At 30.9% G+C, this 22,044-nt stretch overlaps 1 protein-coding gene across 22 annotated transcripts in view; it reads left to right on the forward strand.

Annotated features, from left to right (window-relative positions):
- LOC110457160 (prisilkin-39-like) overlaps positions 1-22,044 on the forward strand; it is a 41,961-nt gene that overhangs the window by 7,456 nt on the left and 12,461 nt on the right. For 7 of the 22 annotated variants that reach the window (XM_021508276.1, XM_021508284.1, XM_021508277.1 and 4 more), the window contains 13 exons: positions 133-150; positions 1,604-1,639; positions 2,524-2,541; positions 3,402-3,437; positions 3,757-3,792; positions 4,112-4,147; positions 4,503-4,523; positions 5,894-5,914; positions 6,734-6,754; positions 13,324-13,341; positions 18,401-18,421; positions 18,698-18,715; positions 21,260-21,280. In XM_021508276.1, the coding sequence (XP_021363951.1) occupies positions 133-150; positions 1,604-1,639; positions 2,524-2,541; positions 3,402-3,437; positions 3,757-3,792; positions 4,112-4,147; positions 4,503-4,523; positions 5,894-5,914; positions 6,734-6,754; positions 13,324-13,341; positions 18,401-18,421; positions 18,698-18,715; positions 21,260-21,280 (321 nt within the window). The remainder of the gene's footprint in view (positions 1-132; positions 151-1,603; positions 1,640-2,523; positions 2,542-3,401; positions 3,438-3,756; positions 3,793-4,111; positions 4,148-4,502; positions 4,524-5,893; positions 5,915-6,733; positions 6,755-13,323; positions 13,342-18,400; positions 18,422-18,697; positions 18,716-21,259; positions 21,281-22,044) is intronic. The other 15 variants (XM_021508283.1, XM_021508287.1, XM_021508289.1 and 12 more) reach the window with 13 other exon arrangements.

Below are 22,044 nucleotides of genomic sequence, written 5' to 3' on the forward strand. Positions count from 1 at the left end.
TACGTTGTCAAGTTTATCAATACGTACCGTAATTATAAAACTTAATACCAGTTATTATACTATTTGATCTGGTGTTAAAAATGGTTAAATGGATACGAAAACAAATGTTTTTCCTTCTTTTCTTTTATACAGTATTCTGCAATGCCAGCAGTAAGTATTTAAACAGTTACTGATATTAAACATTGAAACCGTATTTAAAAATACTATGTATAATATTATTTTGTTAATGAAATTGATCAATACCGACAATAACTATATAAACACTCTCACGTTTATCAATACCGACAGTGATTATATGCACTCTCACGTTTATCAATACCGACAGTAATTATATACACTCTCACGTTTATCAATACCGATAGTAATTATATACACTCTCACGTTTAACAATACCGACAGTAATTATATACACTCTCAAGTTTAACAATACCGACAGTAATTATATACACTCTCAAGTTTATCAATACCGACAGTAATTATATACACTCTCACGGTTATCAATACCGACAGTGATTATATACACTCTCAAGTTTATCAATACCGACAGTAATTATATACACTCTCAAGTTTAACAATACCGACAGTAATTATATACGCTCTCACGTTTATCAATACCGACAGTAATTATATACCCTCTCACGTTTATCAATACCGACAGTAATTATTTACACTCACACGTTTATCAATACCGACAGTAATTATATACACTCTCACGTTTATCAATATCGACAGTAATTATTTACACTCTCAATTTTATCAATACCGATAGTAATTATATACACTCTCACGTTTATCAATACCGACAGTAATTATTTACACTCTCAATTTTATCAATACCGATAGTAATTATATACACTCTCACGTTTAACAATACCGACAGTAATTATATACACTCTCAAGTTTATCAATACCGACAGTAATTATATACACTCTCAAGTTTAACAATACCGACAGTAATTATATACACTCTCAAGTTTAACAATACCGACAGTAATTATATACACTCTCACGTTTATCAATATCGACAGTAATTATTTACACTCTCAATTTTATCAATACCGATAGTAATTATATACACTCTCACGTTTATCAATACCGATAGTAATTATATACACTCTCACGTTTATCAATACCGACAGTGATAATATACACTCTCACGTTTATCAATACCGACAGTAATTATATACACTCTCACGTTAAACTCGCGGATATTATTCCAAAATACCCAAAATATTTACACGACTTTACTTCCCCTCTCCCGAAACACCCCCCGTACGTGATATAATTTACACACCCTCTCCCTCACACTTTCTAATCATTCAATGGATTTGAGAGCACTCTCTCGAAGCAGATCCCAACTCCTTAAATTATTTGATAGCCTCACTAAAAAAGAACCCCAACTTTTTACATGATTTTTTGACCCTTTTCAAAGCAAATTTCAGTTTTATAATCTTAAAATTTGCACAACTATTGAATGCTTGCCTTAAACAGTATAGAGGCTGTTTGTCAGTGTCTACGTATGTTAATCCGGACAGGCATAGTTTACACGTTGAGAGTTTTAACTGCAATTCTAAATGTTGATTTCCTTTTTTCCATTTTTTAGACATCATACACCAGTGGAATCAACGCTGGAAGCGTAGTAAGTAGTGTTCATACTGATGAGTTTGAAAAGATAATGTATCCTGCTGTTTTATAACTATATAAACACTCTCAAGTTTATCAATATCGACAGTAAATATTCACACTCATAAGAAAATCCATACCGACATTTATTATGTACGCTCTCAAGTTTATCATAACATACAGTAATTATATACGCTATCAATATTATCCAAACCAACGGTAATTATATACAGTCTCAATCTGATCAATACCGAAAGAAAATATACACACTCGTAAGATAATCCATACCGACAGTTATTATAAACGCTCTCAAGTTTATCCAAACCTAGAGTAATTATATAAGTCTCAATTTGATCAATACCGACAGTAATTATCTGCCTTTCAATTTGATCAATACCGACAGTAATTATATACATTCTCAAATTAATCATAACATACAGTAATTATATACATTCTCAAATTAATCATAACATACAGTAATTATCTGCTTTTCAAGTTTATAAATACCGACAGTTATTATCTGCACTTTGAAGTTTATAAATACCGACAATTATTATATGCGCTTTCAAGTTTATAAATACCGACAGTTATTATCTGAGCTTTCAAGTTTCAAATTCTCAAATTAATCATAACATACAGTAATTATATACATTCTTAAATTAATCATAACATACAGTAATTATATGCAACTTCAATTTGATCAATACCGACAGTAAATATATACGCTCTCAAATTTATCAATACACGTCAAGTTTATCGATATACTTTGTCAAGTTTATCAATACGTACCGTAATCATAAAACTTAATACATGTTTTGCTTGATTTAATATTTGATCTGGTGTTAAAAATGGTTAAGTGGATACGAAAACAAATGTTTTTCCTTCTTTTCTTTTATACAGTATTCTGCAATGCCAACAGTAAGTATTTAAACAGTTACTGATATTTAACATTGAAACCGTATTCAAATATACTATGCATAATATTATTTTGTTGATGAAATTGATCAAATCCGACAATAACTATATAAACACTCTCAAGTTTATCAATATCGACAGTAAATATACACACTCATAAGAAAATATATACCGACAGTTATTATATACGCTCGCAATATTATCATAATATACAGTAATTATATACACTATCAATTTGATCAATACCGACAGTAAATATATACGCTCTCAATTTTATCAATACCAAAAGTTATTATGTACACTTTTTAATTTATCAATACCGACAGTTATTATATCCGCTCTCAAGTTCATCAAAACCGACAGTAATGATAAACATTCTCAAATAGATCAGTACTTACAGTAATTATGTTTACTCTTAATTTGATACCGACAGCAAATATTTACGCTCTCAAATTTATCAATACACGTCAAGTTTATCGATATACGTTGTCAAGTTTACACGACTTTACTTCCCCTCTGCCGAAACACCCCCGTACGTGATATAATTTACACCCCCTCTCCCTCACACTTTCTAATCATTCCATGGATTTGAGAGCACTCTCTCGAAGCAGATCCCAACTCTTTAAATGATTTGATAGTCCCACTAAAAAAGAACCCCAATTTTTTAAGTGATGTGTTAAACGTTTTTCAAAGCAAATTTCAGTTTTATAATCTTTAAATTTGCACAACTATTGAATGCTTGCCTTAAACAGTATAGAGGCTGTTTGTCAGTGTCTACGTATGTTAATCCGGACAGGCATAGTTTACACGCTGAGAGTTTTAACTGGAATTCTAAATGTTGATTTCCCTTTTCCATTTTTTAGACATCATACACCAATGGATTCAACGCTGGAGGCGTAGTAAGTAGTGTTAATACTGAGGAGTTTCTAATCATTCCATGGATTTGAGAGCACTCTCTCGAAGCAGATCCCAACTCTTTAAATGATTTGATAGTCCCACTAAAAAAGAACCCCAATTTTTTAAGTGATGTGTTAACCGTTTTTCAAAGCAAATTTCAGTTTTATAATCTTTAAATTTGCACAACTATTGAATGCTTGCCTTAAACAGTATAGAGGCTGTTTGTCAGTGTCTACGTATGTTAATCCGGACAGGCATAGTTTACACGCTGAGAGTTTTAACTGGAATTCTAAATGTTGATTTCCCTTTTCCATTTTTTAGACATCATACACCAATGGATTCAACGCTGGAGGCGTAGTAAGTAGTGTTAATACTGAGGAGTTTCTAATCATTCCATGGATTTGAGAGCACTCTCTCGAAGCAGATCCCAACTCTTTAAATGATTTGATAGTCCCACTAAAAAAGAACCCCAATTTTTTAAGTGATGTGTTAACCGTTTTTCAAAGCAAATTTCAGTTTTATAATCTTTAAATTTGCACAACTATTGAATGCTTGCCTTAAACAGTATAGAGGCTGTTTGTCAGTGTCTACGTATGTTAATCCGGACAGGCATAGTTTACACGCTGAGAGTTTTAACTGGAATTCTAAATGTTGATTTCCCTTTTCCATTTTTTAGACATCATACACCAATGGATTCAACGCTGGAGGCGTAGTAAGTAGTGTTAATACTGAGGAGTTTGAAAAGATAATGTAACATTTTGTTTTGATGATAAGGTTTTGCTTCATCTTAAACATATTATTAAGTAACCAAATCAGTTTAAGTAAAAAGATCGCTCAGTGACAATTATAAACATTTTGTTTGATTATAAAACTCAATCAACAAATGGTTTATCATCATAAATGTGTCGTTAATATTTTTTTGGCTATTTTTTGCTAGGGGAATGTCCCAAAATATTGACATAGGTCAAACGTCGTTTAGACCTAATTTACGATTTCATCTGGTGTTGGGGAGAAGGGTCAAGAGGGTTAAAAAAACAGTAAATATTTCTTTTCTCTTTTCTCTTTAGTACCCTGGAGTACAGGCATCGGTAAGTATATTTACAACCGCTGATAGTCATATATATATATATATATATAATAAAAAAGGATTAAATGTCCATGTGAAGGAAGTGAATATAGAAAAAATAAGATTAACGACCGACTAAAAAACTAGCTGCTTTCCTCCTTCACAGGGCTCTTCAGATTTATTCAGAAGAACAACTTTGTGACGTCACATTAACATGTCATCACACTACAATAGTAACGTGACGTCACGAAGTACACAAGATTGGTGGACAATTTAGCGTAAAACTGTACTGTGGCCTGTTGAGACTTGGTTTTTATATTTGGATTCGTTGGTCTTCTTTCGTTACTCTTAAAATAGTGTCTGATGAAAATAGTTGATACAAAGGTAATACATTAAATTTATCTCCAGCACATTCATGAATATGTTTGTTAAAATGAAGATTTCGTAAAGAATCAGTTCTATTTTGTTGTCTATGTACAGTCATACGTATATATAAAAATAAAAGACAAGAGTTTTTGTTACTTCTCTAGAGCTTTCTCCCCAAAGAGGTTCATCAGGGGAATGGTTTATTTATATTGGTAGGACAACAACAAAACACCGAAAGTGATAACGTCACGATACATTATGACGTCACAATAAAACCTACCAAAATTGACGCCAAAATTGACAATCCACTTTAACGTCAACATTTTAGGAACAACAAAGATGGTGTTTCCAAATATTTTTCCTTCTTTTATAACTATATAAACACTCTCAAGTTTATCAATACCGACAGTTATTATCTGCGCTTTTAAGTTTATAAATACCGACAATTATTATCTGCGCTTTCAAGTCTATAAATACCGACAGTTATTATCTGCGCTTTCAAGTCTATAAATACCGACAGTTATTATCTGCGCTTTCAAGTTTATAAATACCGACAGTTATTATCTGCGCTTTCAAGTTTATCAGTACCGACAATTATTATATGCGCTTTCAAGTCTATAAATACCGACAGTTATTATCTGCGCTTTCAAGTTTATAAATACCGACAGTTATTATCTGCGCTTTCAAGTTTATAAATACCGACAGTTATTATCTGAACTTTGCAGTAATGATAAACATTCTCAAATAGATAATTACTTACAGTAATTATGTTAACTCTTAATTTCATACCGACAGTAAATATATACTCTCTAAAATTTATCAATACACGTCAAGTTTATCGATATACTTTGTCAAGTTTATCAAAATACATTGTCAAGTTTATCAATACACGTTGTCAAATTTATCAATACGTACCGTAAATATAAAACTTAATACATGTTTTGCTTGATTTAATATTTGATCTGGTGTTAAAAATGGTTAAGTGGATACGAAAACAAATGTTTTTCCTTCTTTTCTTTTATACAGTATTCTTCTGTAATGCCAACAGTAAGTATATAAACAGTTACTGATATTTAACATTGAAACTGTATTTAAATATACTATGTATAATATTATTTTGTTGATGAAATTGATCAATACCGACAATAACTATATAAACACTCTCAAGTTTATCAATATCGACAGTCAAAATACACACTCATAAGAAAATCCATACCGACAGTTATTATATACGCTCTCAATATTATCATAACATACAGTAATTATATACACTATCAATTTGATCAATACCGACAGTAAATATATACGCTCTCAATTTTATCAATACCAAGTTATTATGTACACTTCTTAATTTATCAATACCGACAGTTATTATATCCGCTCTCAAGTTCATCAAAACCGACAGTAATGATAAACATTCTCAAATAGATCATTACTTAAAGTAATTATGTTTACTCTTAATTTGATACCGACAGTAAATATATTCGCTCTCAAATTTATCGATATACTTTGTCAAGTTTATCGATATACTTTGTCAAGTTTATCAATTTACGTTGTCAAGTTCATAAATAAACGTTGTTGTCAAGTTTATCAATATACTTTGTCAAGTTTATCAGTATACGTTGTCAAGTTTATCAATACTCGTTGTCAAATTTATCAATATACGTTGTCAAGTGTATCAATAAACGCTGTCAAGTTTATCAATATACGTTGTCAAGTTTATCAATATACGTTGTCAAATTTATCAATACGTACCGTAATTATAAAACTTAATACATGTTTTGCTTGATTTAATATTTGATCTGGTGTTAAAAATGGTTAAGTGGATACGAAAACAAATGTTTTTCCTTCTTTTCTTTTATACAGTATTCTTCTGTAATGCCAACAGTAAGTATATAAACAGTTACTGATATTTAACATTAAAACCGTACTAAAATATACTATGTATACTATTATTTTGTTGATGAAATCGATCAAGACCGACAATAACTATATAAACACTCTCAAGTTTATCAATATCGACAGTAAAAATACACACTCATAAGAAAATCCATACCGACAGTTATTATATACGCTCGCAATATTATCATAACATACAGTAATTATATACACTATCAATTTGATCAATACCGACAGTAAATATATACGCTCTCAATTTGATCAATACCAAAAGTTATTATGTACACTTTTTAATTTATCAATACCGACAGTTATTATATCCGCTCTCAAGTTCATCAAAACCGACAGTAATGATAAACATTCTCAAATAGATCATTACTTTAAGTAATTATGTTTACTCTTAATTTGATACCGACAGTAAATATATACGCTCTCAAATTTATCAATACATGTCAAGTTTATCGATATACGTTGTCAACTTTACACGACTTTACTTCCCCTCTGCCGAAACACCCCCGTACGTGATATAATTTACACCCCCTCTCCCTCACACTGTCTAATCATTCCATGGATTTGAGAGCACTCTCCCGAAGCAGATCCCAACTCTTTAAATGATTTGATAGTCCCACTAAAAAAGAACCCCATTTTTTAAAATGATTTGTTAACCGTTTTTCAAAGCAAATTTCAGTTTTATAATCTTTAAATTTGCACAACTATTGAATGCTTGCCTAAAACAGTATAGAGGCTGTTTGTCAGTGTCTACATATGTTAATCCGGACAGGCATAGTTTACACGCTGAGAGTTTTAACTGCAATTCTAAATGTTGATTTCCTTTTTTCCATGTTTTAGACATCATACACCAGTGGATTCAACGCTGGAGGCGTAGTAAGTAGTGTTAATACTGAGGAGTTTGAAAAGATAATGTAACATTTTGTTTTGATGATAAGGTTTTGCTTCATCTTAAACACATTATTAAGTAACCAAATCAGTTTAAGTAAAAAGAGCGCTCAGTGACAATTATAAACATTTTGTTTGATTATAAAACTCAATCAACAAATGGTTTATCATCATAAATGTGTCGTTAATATTTGTTTGGCTATTTTTGCTAGGGGAATGTCCCAAAATATTGACATAGGTCAAACCTCGTTTAGACCTAATTTACGATTTCAGTTGGTGTTGGGGAGAAGGGTCAAGAGGGTTAAAAAAAGTAAATATTTCTTTTCTCTTTTCGCTTTAGTACCCTGGAGTACAGGCATCGGTAAGTATATTTACAACCGCGGATAGTCATCATAAAAACCGTATAAATATATATTTATCACGATCTGAAAGATTTATGTTTGTATTCTATATGTATATATATATATAATAAAAAGGATTACTTGTCCATGTGAAGGAAGTGAATATAGAAAAAATAAGATTAACGATCGACTAAAATACTAGCTGCTTTCCTCCTTCACAGGGCTCTTCAGATTTATTCAAAAGAACAACTTTGTGACGTCACAATAACATGTCATCACACTACAATAGTAACGTGACGTCACGAAGTACACAAGATTGGTGGACAATTTAGCGTAAAACTTTACTGTGGCCTGTTGAGACTTGGTTTTAATATTTTGATTAGTTGGTCTTCTTTCGTTACTCTTAAAATAGCGTCTGATGAAATAGTTGATACAAAGGTAATACATTAAATTTATCTCCAGCACATTCATGAATATGTTTGTTAAAATGAAGATTTCGTAAAGAATCAGTTCTAGTTTGTTGTCTATGTACAGTCATACGTATATATAAAAATAAAAGACAATAGTTCTTGTTACTTCCCTAGCGCTTTCTCCCCCAAGAGGTTCATCAGGGGAATGGTTTATTTATGTTGGTAGGACAACAACAAAACACCGAAAGTGATAACGTCACGACACATTATGACGTCACAACACAACCTACCAAAACTGACGCCAAAATTTACAATCCACTTTAACGTCAACATTTTAGGAACAACAAAGATGGTGTTTCCAAATATTTTTCCTTCTTTTATAACTATATAAACACTCTCAAGTTTATCAATACCGACAGTTATTATCTGCGCTTTCAAGTTTATAAATACCGACAATTATTATCTGCGCTTTCAAGTTTATAAATACCGACANTACTGAGGAGTTTGAAAAGATAATGTAACATTTTGTTTTGATGATAAGGTTTTGCTTCATCTTAAACACATTATTAAGTAACCAAATCAGTTTAAGTAAAAAGAGCGCTCAGTGACAATTATAAACATTTTGTTTGATTATAAAACTCAATCAACAAATGGTTTATCATCATAAATGTGTCGTTAATATTTTTTTGGCTATTTTTGCTAGGGGAATGTCCCAAAATATTGACATAGGTCAAACCTCGTTTAGACCTAATTTACGATTTCAGTTGGTGTTGGGGAGAAGGGTCAAGAGGGTTAAAAAAAGTAAATATTTCTTTTCTCTTTTCGCTTTAGTACCCTGGAGCACAGGCATCGGTAAGTATATTTACAACCGCGGATAGTCATCATAAAAACCGTATAAATATATATTTATCACGATCTGAAAGATTTATGTTTGTATTCTATATGTATATATATATATAATAAAAAGGATTACATGTCCATGTGAAGGAAGTGAATATAGAAAAAATAAGATTAACGATCGACTAAAATACTAGCTGCTTTCCTCCTTCACAGGGCTCTTCAGATTTATTCAAAAGAACAACTTTGTGACGTCACAATAACATGTCATCACACTACAATAGTAACGTGACGTCACGAAGTACACAAGATTGGTGGACAATTTAGCGTAAAACTTTACTGTGGCCTGTTGAGACTTGGTTTTAATATTTTGATTAGTTGGTCTTCTTTCGTTACTCTTAAAATAGTGTCTGATGAAATAGTTGATACAAAGGTAATACATTAAATTTATTTCCAGCACATTCATGAATATGTTTGTTAAAATGAAGATTTCGTAAAGAATCATTTCTAGTTTGTTGTCTATATACAGTCATACGTCTATATAAAAATAAAAGACAATAGTTCTTGTTACTTCCCTAGCGCTTTCTCCCCCAAGAGGTTCATCAGGGGAATGGTTTATTTATGTTGGGAGGACAACAACAAAACACCGAAAGTGATAACGTCACGATACATTATGACGTCACAACACAACCTACCAAAACTGACGCCAAAATTTACAATCCACTTTAACGTCAACATTTTAGGAACAACAAAGATGGTGTTTCCAAATATTTTTCCTTCTTTTATAACTATATAAACACTCTCAGGTTTATCAATATCGACAGTAAAAATACACACTCATCAGAAAACCATACCGACAGTTATTATATACGCTCTCAATATTATCATAACATTCAGTAATTACATACACTCACAATTTGACCAATACCTACATTAAATACATACGCTCTCAAGTTTATCAATACCGACAGTTATTATCTGCGCTTTCAAGTTTAGAAATACCGACAATTATTATCTGCGCTTTCAAGTCTATAAATACCGACAGTTATTATCTGCGCTTTCACGTTTATAAATACCGACAGTTATTATCTGAGCTTTCAAGTTTAGAAATACCGACAATTATTATCTGCGCTTTCAAGTTTAGAAATACCGACCGCTCTCAAGTTCATCAAAACCGACAGTAATGATAAACATTCTCAAATAGATCATTACTTAAAGTGATTATGTTTACTCTTATTTGACCAATACCTACATTAAATACATACGCTCTCAATTTTATCAATACACGGTGTCAAGTTTATCGATAGACTTTGTCAAGTTTATCAAAATACATTGTCAAGTTTATCAATATTCGTTGTCAAGTTTATCAATTTCTCCCCAAAGAGGTTCATCAGGGGAATGGTTTATTTATGTTGGGAGGACAACAACAAAACACCGAAAGTGATAACGTCACGATACATTATGACGTCACAACACAACCTACCAAAACTGACGCCAAAATTTACAATCCACTTTAACGTCAACATTTTAGGAACAACAAAGATGGTGTTTCCAAATATTTTTCCTTCTTTTATAACTATATAAACACTCTCAGGTTTATCAATATCGACAGTAAAAATACACACTCATAAGAAAACCATACCGACAGGTATTATATACGCTCTCAATATTATCATAACATACAGTAATTATATACACTATCAATTTGATCAATACCGACAGTAACTATATAAACACTCTCAGGTTTATCAATATCGACAGTAAACATACACACTCATAAGAAAACCATACCGACAGGTATTATATACGCTCTCAATATTATCATAACATACAGTAATTATATACACTATCAATTTGATCAATACCGACAGTAAATATATACGCTCTCAATTTTATCAATACACGGTGTCAAGTTTATCGATATACTTTGTCAAGTTTATCAATATTCGTTGTCAAGTTTATCAATCCACGTTGTCAAGTTTATCAATTTCTCCCCAAAGAGGTTCATCAGGGGAATGGTTTATTTATGTTGGGAGGACAACAACAAAACACCGAAAGTGATAACGTCACGATACATTATGACGTCACAACACAACCTACCAAAACTGACGCCAAAATTTACAATCCACTTTAACGTCAACATTTTAGGAACAACAAAGATGGTGTTTCCAAATATTTTTCCTTCTTTTATAACTATATAAACACTCTCAGGTTTATCAATATCGACAGTAAACATACACACTCATAAGAAAACCATACCGACAGTTATTATATCCGCTCTCAAGTTCATCAAAACCGACAGTAATGATAAACATTCTCAAATAGATCATTACTTAAAGTGATTATGTTTACTCTTATTTGACCAATACCTACATTAAATACATACGCTCTCAAGTTTATCAATACCGACAGTTATTATATATGCTCTCAATATTATCATAACATTCAGTAATTACATAATACATTAAATTTATTTCCAACACATTCATGAATATGTTTGTTAACATGAAGATTTCGTAAAGAATCAGTTCTAGTTTGTTGTCTATATACAGTCATACGTATATATAAAAATAAAAGACAATAGTTCTTGTTACTTCCCTAGCGCTTTCTCCCCCAAGAGGTTCATCAGGGGAATGGTTTATTTATGTTGGGAGGACAACAACAAAACACCGAAAGTGATAACGTCACGATACATTATGACGTCACAACACAACCTACCAAAACTGACGCCAAAATTTACAATCCACTTTAACGTCAACATTTTAGGAACAACAAAGATGGTGTTTCCAAATATTTTTCCTTCTTTTATAACTATATAAACACTCTCAGGTTTATCAATATCGACAGTAAAAATACACACTCATAAGAAAACCAAACCGACAGTTATTATATACGCTCTCAATATTATCATAACATTCAGTAATTACATACAATATCAATTTGCCCAATACCTACATTAAATACATACGCTCTCAAGTTTATCAATACCGACAGTTATTATATCCGCTCTCAAGTTCATCAAAACCGACAGTAATGATAAACATTCTCAAATAGATCATTACTTAAAGTGATTATGTTTACTCTTATTTGACCAATACCTACATTAAATACATACGCTCTCAAGTTTATCAATACCGACAGTTATTATATACGCTCTCAATATTATCATAACATACAGTAATTACATACACTCACAATTTGACCAATACCTACATTAAATACATACGCTCTCAAGTTTATCAATACACGGTGTCAAGTTTATCGATAGACTTTGTCAAGTTTATCAATATACGTTGCCAAGTTTATCAATACACGTTGCCAAGTTCATCAATAAACATTGTCAAGTTTATCAATATTCGTTGTCAAGTTTATCAATCCACGTTGTCAAGTTTATCAATTTCTCCCCAAAGAGGTTCATCAGGGGAATGGTTTATTTATGTTGGTAGGACAACAACAAAACACCGAAAGTGATAACGTCACGATACATTATGACGTCACAACACAACCTACCAAAACTGACGCCAAAATTTACAATCCACTTTAACGTCAACATTTTAGGAACAACAAAGATGGTGTTTCCAAATATTTTTCCTTCTTTTATAACTATATAAACACTCTCAAGATTATCAATATCGACAGTAAAAATACACACTCATTAGAAAATCGATACTGACAGTTATTATATATGCTCTCAATATTATCATAACATACAGTAATTACATACACTCACAATTTGACCAATACCTACAGTAAATATATACGCTCTCAATTTTATCAATACACGGTGTCAAGTTCATCGATATACTTTGTCAAGTTTATCAATATACGTTTTCAAGTTTATCAATACACGGTGTCAAGTTTATCGATATTCTTTGTCAAGTTTATCAATATACGTTTTCAAGTCTATCACTACACGTTGCCAAGTTCATCAATAAACATTGTCAAGTTTATCAATACGTACCGTAAATATAGAACTTAATACATGGTTTGCTTGATTTAATATTTGATCTGGTGTTAAAAATGGTTAAGTGGATACGAAAACAAATGTTTTTCCTTCTTTTCTTTGATACAGTATTCTGCAATGCCAACAGTAAGTATATAAACGGTTACTGATATTTAACATTGAATCTGTACTTAAATATTCTATGTATAATATGTTTTTGTTTATGAAGTTGATCAATACCGACAATAACTATATAGACACTCTCAAGTTTATCAATATCGACAGTAAAAATACACACTCATTAGAAAATCGATACTGACAGTTATTATATATGCTCTCAATATTATCATAACATTCAGTAATTACATACAATATCAATTTGCCCAATACCTACATTAAATACATACGCTCTCAATTTTATCAATACACGGTGTCAAGTTCATCGATATACTTTGTCAAGTTTATCAAAATACATTGTCAAGTTTATCAATACACGTTGTCAAGTTTATCAATCCACGTTGTCAAGTTTATCAATTTCTCCCCAAAGAGGTTCATCAGGGGAATGGTTTATTTATGTTGGTAGGACAACAACAAAACACCGAAAGTGATAACGTCACGATACATTATGACGTCACAACACAACCTACCAAAACTGACGCCAAAATTTACAATCCACTTTAACGTCAACATTTTAGGAACAACAAAGATGGTGTTTCCAAATATTTTTCCTTCTTTTATAACTATATAAACACTCTCAAGATTATCAATATCGACAGTAAAAATACACACTCATCAGAAAACCATACCGACAGTTATTATATACGCTCTCAATATTATCATAACATACAGTAATTACATACAATATCAATTTGACCAATACCTACATTAAATACATACGCTCTCAATTTTATCAATACACGGTGTCAAGTTTATCGATATACTTTGTCAAGTTTATCAATACACGTTGTTAAGTTGATCAATATACGTTGTCAAGTTCATAAATAAACGTCGTCGGGGTTATCAATATACGTTGTCAAGTTATTATGTACACTTTTTGATTCATCAATACCGACAGTTATTATATCCGCTCTCAAGTTCATCAAAACCGACAGTAACGATAAACATTCTCAAATAGTTCATTACTTAAAGTGATTATGTTTACTCTTATTTGACCAATACCTACATTAAATACATACGCTCTCAATTTTATCAATACACGGTGTCAAGTTCATCGATATACTTTGTCAAGTTTATTAATATACGTTGTCAAGTTTATCAGTATATTGTGTCAAATTTATGAATACACGTTGTCAAGTTTATCAATATACTTTGTCAAGTTCATAAATAAACGTTGTTGTCAAATTTATCAATATACGTTGTCAAGTTTATCGATATACGTTGTCAAGTTTATCAATACGTACCGTAATTATAAAACTTAATACCAGCTTCGCTTGATTTAATATTTGATCTGGTGTTAAAAATGGTTAAGTGGATACGAACACAAATGTTTTTCCTTCTTTTCTTTTATACAGTATTCTTCTGTAATGCCAACAGTAAGTATATAAACAGTTACTGATATTTAACATTGAAACCGTACTTAAATATACTATGTATAATATGTTTTTGTTTATGAAATTGATCAATACCGACAATAACTATGTAAACACTCTCAAGTTTATCAATATCGACAGCAAAAATACACACTCATTAGAAAATCGATACTGACAGTTATTATATATGCTCTCAATATTATCATAACATACAGTAATTATATACACTATCAATTTGATCAATACCGACAGTAAATATATACGCTCTCAATTTTATCAATACACGTCAAGTTTATCAATATACGTTGTTAAGTTTATCAGTATACGTTGTCAAGTTTATCAATATACTTTGTCAAGTTTATCAACATACGTTGTCAAGTTTATCAATACACGGTGTCAAGTTTATCAATATACGTTTTCAAGTTTATCAATACACGTTGTCAAGGGGATCAATATACGTTGTCAAGTTCATAAATAAACGTCGTCGGGGTTATCAATATACGTTGTCAAGTTCATAAATAAACGTCGTCAATTTTATCAATATACGTTGTCAAGTTATTATGTACACTTTTTAATTCATCAATACCGACAGTTATTATATCCGCTCTCAAGTTCATCAAAACCGACAGTAACGATAAACATTCTCAAATAGTTCATTACTTAAAGTGATTATGTTTACTCTTAATTTGATACCGACAGCAAATATATACGCCCTCAAATTTATCAATACACGTCAAGTTTATCGATATACTTTGTAAAGCTTATCAATATACGTTGTCAAGTTCATAAATAAACGTTGTTGTCAAGTTTATTAATATACGTTGTCAAGTTTATCAATACGCGTTGTCAAGTTTATCAATATGCGTTGTCAAGTTCATAAATAAACGTTGTTGTCAAGTTTATCAATATACGGTGTCAAGTTATTATGTACACTTTTTAATTCATCAATACCGACAGTTATTATATCCGCTCTCATGTTCATCAAAACCGACAGTAATGATAAACATTCTCAAATAGATCATTACTTAAAGTAATTATGTTGACTCTTAATTTGATACCGACAGAGTTTATCAATATACGTTGTCAAGTTCATAAATAAACGTCGTCGGGGTTATCAATATACGTTGTCAAGTTCATAAATAAACGTCGTCGGGGTTATCAATATACGTTGTCAAGTTATTATGTACACTTTTTGATTCATCAATACCGACAGTTATTATATCCGCTCTCAAGTTCATCAAAACCGACAGTAACGATAAACATTCTCAAATAGTTCATTACTTAAAGTGATTATGTTTACTCTTAATTTGATACCGACAGCAAATATATACGCCCTCAAATTTATCAATACACGTCAAGTTTATCAATATACGTTGCCAAGTTTATCAATATACGTTGTCAAATTTATCAATACGTACCGTAATTATAAAACTTAATACCAGCTTCGCTTGATTTAATATTTGATCTGGTGTTAAAAATGGTTAAGTGGATACGAAAACAAATGTTTTTCCTGCTTTTCTGTTATACAGTATTCTTCTGTAATGCCAACAGTAAGTATATAAACAGTTACTGATATTTAGCATTGAAACCGTATTTAAATATACTATGTATATGTTTTTGTTTATGAAATTGATCAATACCGACAATAACTATGTAAACACTCTCAAGTTTATCAATATCGACAGCAAAAATACACACTCATTAGAAAATCGATACTGACAGTTATTATATATGCTCTCAATATTATCATAACATACAGTAATTATATACACTATCAATTTGATCAATACCGACAGTAAATATATACGCTCTCAATTTTATCAATACACGTCAAGTTTATCGATATACTTTGTCAAGTTTATCAATATACGTTGTCAAATTTATCAATACGTACCGTAATTATAAAACTTAATACCAGCTTCGCTTGATTTAATATTTGATCTGGTGTTAAAAATGGTTAAGTTGATACGAAAACAAATGTTTTTCCTTCTTTTCTTTTATACAGTATTCTTCTGTAATGCCAACAGTAAGTATATAAACAGTTACTGATATTTAACATTGAAACCGTACTTAAATATACTATGTATAATATGTTTTTGTTTATGAAATTGATCAATACCGACAATAACTATGTAAACACTCTCAAGTTTATCAATATCGACAGCAAAAATACACACTCATTAGAAAATCGATACTGACAGTTATTATATATGCTCTCAATATTATCATAACATACAGTAATTACATACAATATCAATTTGACCGATACCTACATTAAATACATACGCTCTCAAGTTTATCAATACACGGTGTCAAGTTTATCAATATACGTTTTCAAGTTTATCAATACACGTTGTTAAGTTGATCAATATACGTTGTCAAGTTCATAAATAAACGTCGTCGGGGTTATCAATATACGTTGTCAAGTTATTATGTACACTTTTTGATTCATCAATACCGACAGTTATTATATCCGCTCTCAAGTTCATCAAAACCGACAGTAACGATAAACATTCTCAAATAGATCATTACTTAAAGTGATTATGTTTACTCTTAATTTGATACCGACAGCAAATATATACGCCCTCAAATTTATCAATACACGTCAAGTTTATCAATATACGTTGCCAAGTTTATCAATACACGTTGTTAAGTTGATCAATATACGTTGTCAAGTTCATAAATAAACGTCGTCAATTTTATCAATATACGTTGTCAAGTTTATCAGTATATTGTGTCAAATTTATCAATACACGTTGTCAAGTTTATCAATATACGTTGTCAAGTTTATCAATATACGTTGTCAAGTTTATCAATATACGTTGTCAAGTTATTATGTACACTTTTTAATTCATCAATACCGACAGTTATTATATCCGCTCTCATGTTCATCAAAACCGACAGTAATGATAAACATTCTCAAATAGATCATTACTTAAAGTAATTATGTTGACTCTTAATTTGATACCGACAGCAAATATATACGCTCTCAAATTTATCAACTTATCAAGTTTATCAATATACGTTGTCAAGTTTATCAATACACGTTGTCAAGTTCATAAATAAACGTCGTCAAGTTTATCAATATACGTTGTCAAGTTTATCAATATACGTTGTCAATACCGACATTTATTTTATACGCTGTCAAGTTTATCAATACCTACAGTAATTATATACATTCTCAAATTTATTAAAACCGACAGTAATCATAAAAACTTAATACTTACAGTAAATAAACACACTCTCAAATATGTTAAGACTGGCGGTAAATATATACACTCTTTGAAGTTTTCAATTCTGACGATAAAACGTTTCAGCAAAACCGTAATTCGAATTAATAAGGAAAGATGCATTGAAAAAGTGCAAAGATAATAAAACTAACTGTTCCGGCAACAGAAAGTAATATTCATGTTGATAAATTTGAGAAGCTGATATGACCTTTCGTTTGATTTGACGTACATCTTTTAATTAAATGATCATGAATAAAAGATGTAATTTTAAATATCATTTTACATTATAGAACTCAATGAACACATAATATCAAATATTCAATGAGCTTCAAGTAGTTATAAGTAATACAGAAAAGAAGGATGAAGTATGTCATCATTCAATATACTGAGGGCAACTCAAAATGTTCTTTATCTTTTTATTTGTAGGTATATAACGTGGGGAACACAGTAAGTAATATTCATTACGAATGTGTAAGATGATTCGCCATTTTGTTTAGTTTAATGTTTTTAATTAAATCCTATTGGCTTTATGTGCGCCGTACGTGTTTTAATGAAAGGATCATAAATGGAAGTTTAAAACTCAATGGAAACATGATGTATCATCGTTAATGAGCTATAAATATTTTGAGACCGTTTCGTTCTAGAAAACGGCAATAATATGGAGGTAGGAAATGATTTAATGAATAAATAGAATTATATTTATTCTTTTCTCTTTTGTTGTAGTACCCTACAATGCCAACTGTAAGTATATTTACAACCATTGATGATTATTTTTATAGAACCCGTATGTAAATAAGCAAAACAAAAACAGAAAATATTTGATAATTTTCTTAAATTGCACCATATTATGCTGTAGTGTTTACGACATATCACATACATTTCATTGTTTCATTGCCCAACTGATATTACTCTCATTATGTTGCTACACCGGCCGACATTAAATAACGACGGAGTTGCGAAAAAAATATTACTATTGATTATAATAGGCATTGCTATTTACTTCAATACTTAAGGACCCCTTTCCACATGTACCGTGGTTTTGTCGAATATACGGTAGCCTTCCTTTAATTTTATTTTTCCGTTGACCAGGTTACTCAATTGGGTAGAGCGATAGAACACAACTAGGCCCCATTTGCTCGAAGGTTGGTTTAAGTGAACGAGTGGTTAGGGAAAATGAAAAAAATAAGTGAACGCAAAATCAAGAACATCTGATATTTTACTGCTATAGATACGATGAGACAGACAAGAGTTATAGGCTCTTCGGATTTTCCTCGTTTTGCAATCACTTGTTTCTTATTGACAACAATATGTTCACTAGTGAAAGTTAGCCAGGTTTTAAGTAACCTTGGCCTCTCGTCTAGGGTTCGAATCCAGGTCTAGGCCCGTTCATAGTTTTACCTCAAAAAATTGTTGTTGAATATTGTTTTGTTTTTATCAAAGCTGTAGTAATGCCGGCAAAATCGGTCTCAAGTGTAACTTCTTTTGGCAGTGGTACGGGGATCCTTAATTGTAATGAGAGAGTTGTCCTTTACGATTAAAAAAACCCACACCTTTATTTACGGAACCCGACCAAAAGGACCTTAAGCTGTTTCAAAAGTGATAAATGTGCATATGGAAATTACATGAATCGTATCACGATATTCGGTTTATGTTATTTTATTATTAAGACCCCGCATCCAGATTTGAGTGGTCTGATGTAATAATTTATGTCTATTTGTCTGGTTGTCCACAAAATACTTGGCACCAAAAATGAATCTATCTTTTGATTGAATGATAACGAATACGACTTTTTCTCTTGCTTTTATTACTCATCCTGCTCAGTAATGGTTGTTATCAAAAACATTGAAATACACCGTAACTTCTTTGAAATTTCTTTACGGTTCTATTTATCAAGAAATAATAAAGATTATATAAACAAAAATTAATCAACAACAGTTGTTCTGAGTGTAAAAAACCCAGGGCTACCACAGGATTCGAACCATGGACTTATACATTGATTTACTATCGCTCTAACCAATTGAGCTATTTGGTAAACAGAATTGTCCTGGTTCATTGTACTACAGTTATATACAAACGGAAGTTAAGTGAATGCTACTGTTTATAGGAAATAATAGTATGCAGCGGGACAGTGATACTTAAGAACCATAAATTTCTGAGCCCCATTGGTCGATTATGACTTACATCAACCATCAATCATACTTTGCATTTAATTTGAATCTCATTCCATTACCATTACTCAATGTTAAATTTTCGAACGTTCTACATCTATATGTGCTTCATACGTTGTTTGTTATCTTTGTATGTACAATGTAATTTTATTGTACTAATTAATTTATGCTGTTTGTTATTCATTACGTCCATATCATTTTATAAGGAATAAAATAACCACATTATGTAACGTTTTCCTATTTTGTGTAGTTAGTAAACTTACTTCAATCACTAGACTTCGATTTCATGTATCAGTTTAGAAATACAATTAACAATAATATTAGATTTTTACTTTTTATTTGTAGGGATATAGCATGGGATGTTAAATAAGTACTTCAAAACTAGTGCATGTACTAATTACCTATTTCTTATCATCATGCTACTCTAAGTTCTCATATAACGATAGCTTTCAACTTAACTGATATGCTATTCGTCATTAAAGGTAGACCCTTGTCCTTTTGATGGGTGGAGAATGAAAACAATGATTAATTCTCTAAATCAAGCGCGGAAAGAAATCATTGAAGTTTTTTTGGTATTCAATTTGTTAATCGACTTTTTCAGACCAAAATGTCATAAAAAAATGATGTAGATATTTAACCTTTTTACCTTTTCATTTTTTAAAGACAGTGGTTTAATCTTTGAATTACGCAATAATTTGGAGTTTTTAAAGGATCCCTATTGCAATTAATACGTTATGATCATTTACCTTCAATTAGATGATTAGTATGGTCGGAATACGCCTCCAGCCCCAGTAAATATTAACGACACTCAATGGTTCTACAGAGTGTCAGCAACTGTACATTTAACTGGTATTACCAACTTGGATACTATTGCCAACTAACATGTTTGCTATTTTCTCAAGTAAGGTTGATCTACCAGTGTTCTTAGTGTAGTAATCAAACATGATATAAAGCAACATAAATCGATCTAAGGATTTAATAATTTACCATCTATTCTTAGTTTAGTCATCAAAACCTACTTTGAACCAAACAGCAATCAATTTGATGATTAAATATTTAAATTGTATTATAGCAATATAACAAATACTGCACCTATGTTTTTTTCTTTTGTATTCAGTACTCTTCTGTTCCATCTATGGTAAGTTATTTGAAATAGCCTTGAAATGGTTTGCAATTTTATTTACAATTTGAACTTAAAATGATTATTTCACCAAGTGTTAAAGCGTGAACCTAGACGTATTTTATTAAAACTCATTCTATTACCATTACTCAGTGTTAATTTTTCGAACGTTCTACATCTATATGTACTTCATACGTTGTTTGTTATCTTTTGTATGTACAGTGTAACTTTATTGTACTAATTAATTTATGCTGTTTTTATTCATTACGTCATCAGATAGTCTTTTTGAATCACGTATTGATCAATTCATTCTATGATTCCGTTATATACTGTAGCGTTTGCAGGATGTGACAAATAAACTTCATTTAGTTTTTCTCATTTTGTATGGTTATATGACCTCTATAGTTAGACTAGATTGAGACATTAATAAAAAACCTCGAATTTTAAATTTGTATGAAAATACAATTCAGACCTTTTATTTGTAGTACGCTGGTGGAAATACCGTTAGTACTGAAACATTATAGACTGATTACCCTATTTTAAAGCGTAAAAATGACTTCAGTAACAAAGAGATGATAGTGCATTTATTAGTATGATATTTAGATTGAGATATACAGTTTACAAATGTGGTTTAATAACACCCTTAGATACCTTTTCAAACCTTTACCTTTTAAAATGATAAACGTGTACATGAAATTTATAAAAGTCCATATCATTTTATAAGGAATAAAATAACCACATTATCTAACGTTTTCCTATTTTGTGTAGTTAGTAATTTTACT

Source organism: Mizuhopecten yessoensis, unplaced genomic scaffold, assembly GCF_002113885.1.
Source record: "Mizuhopecten yessoensis strain PY_sf001 unplaced genomic scaffold, ASM211388v2 scaffold9033, whole genome shotgun sequence".
In the NCBI taxonomy this organism is placed as follows: domain Eukaryota; kingdom Metazoa; phylum Mollusca; class Bivalvia; order Pectinida; family Pectinidae; genus Mizuhopecten; species Mizuhopecten yessoensis.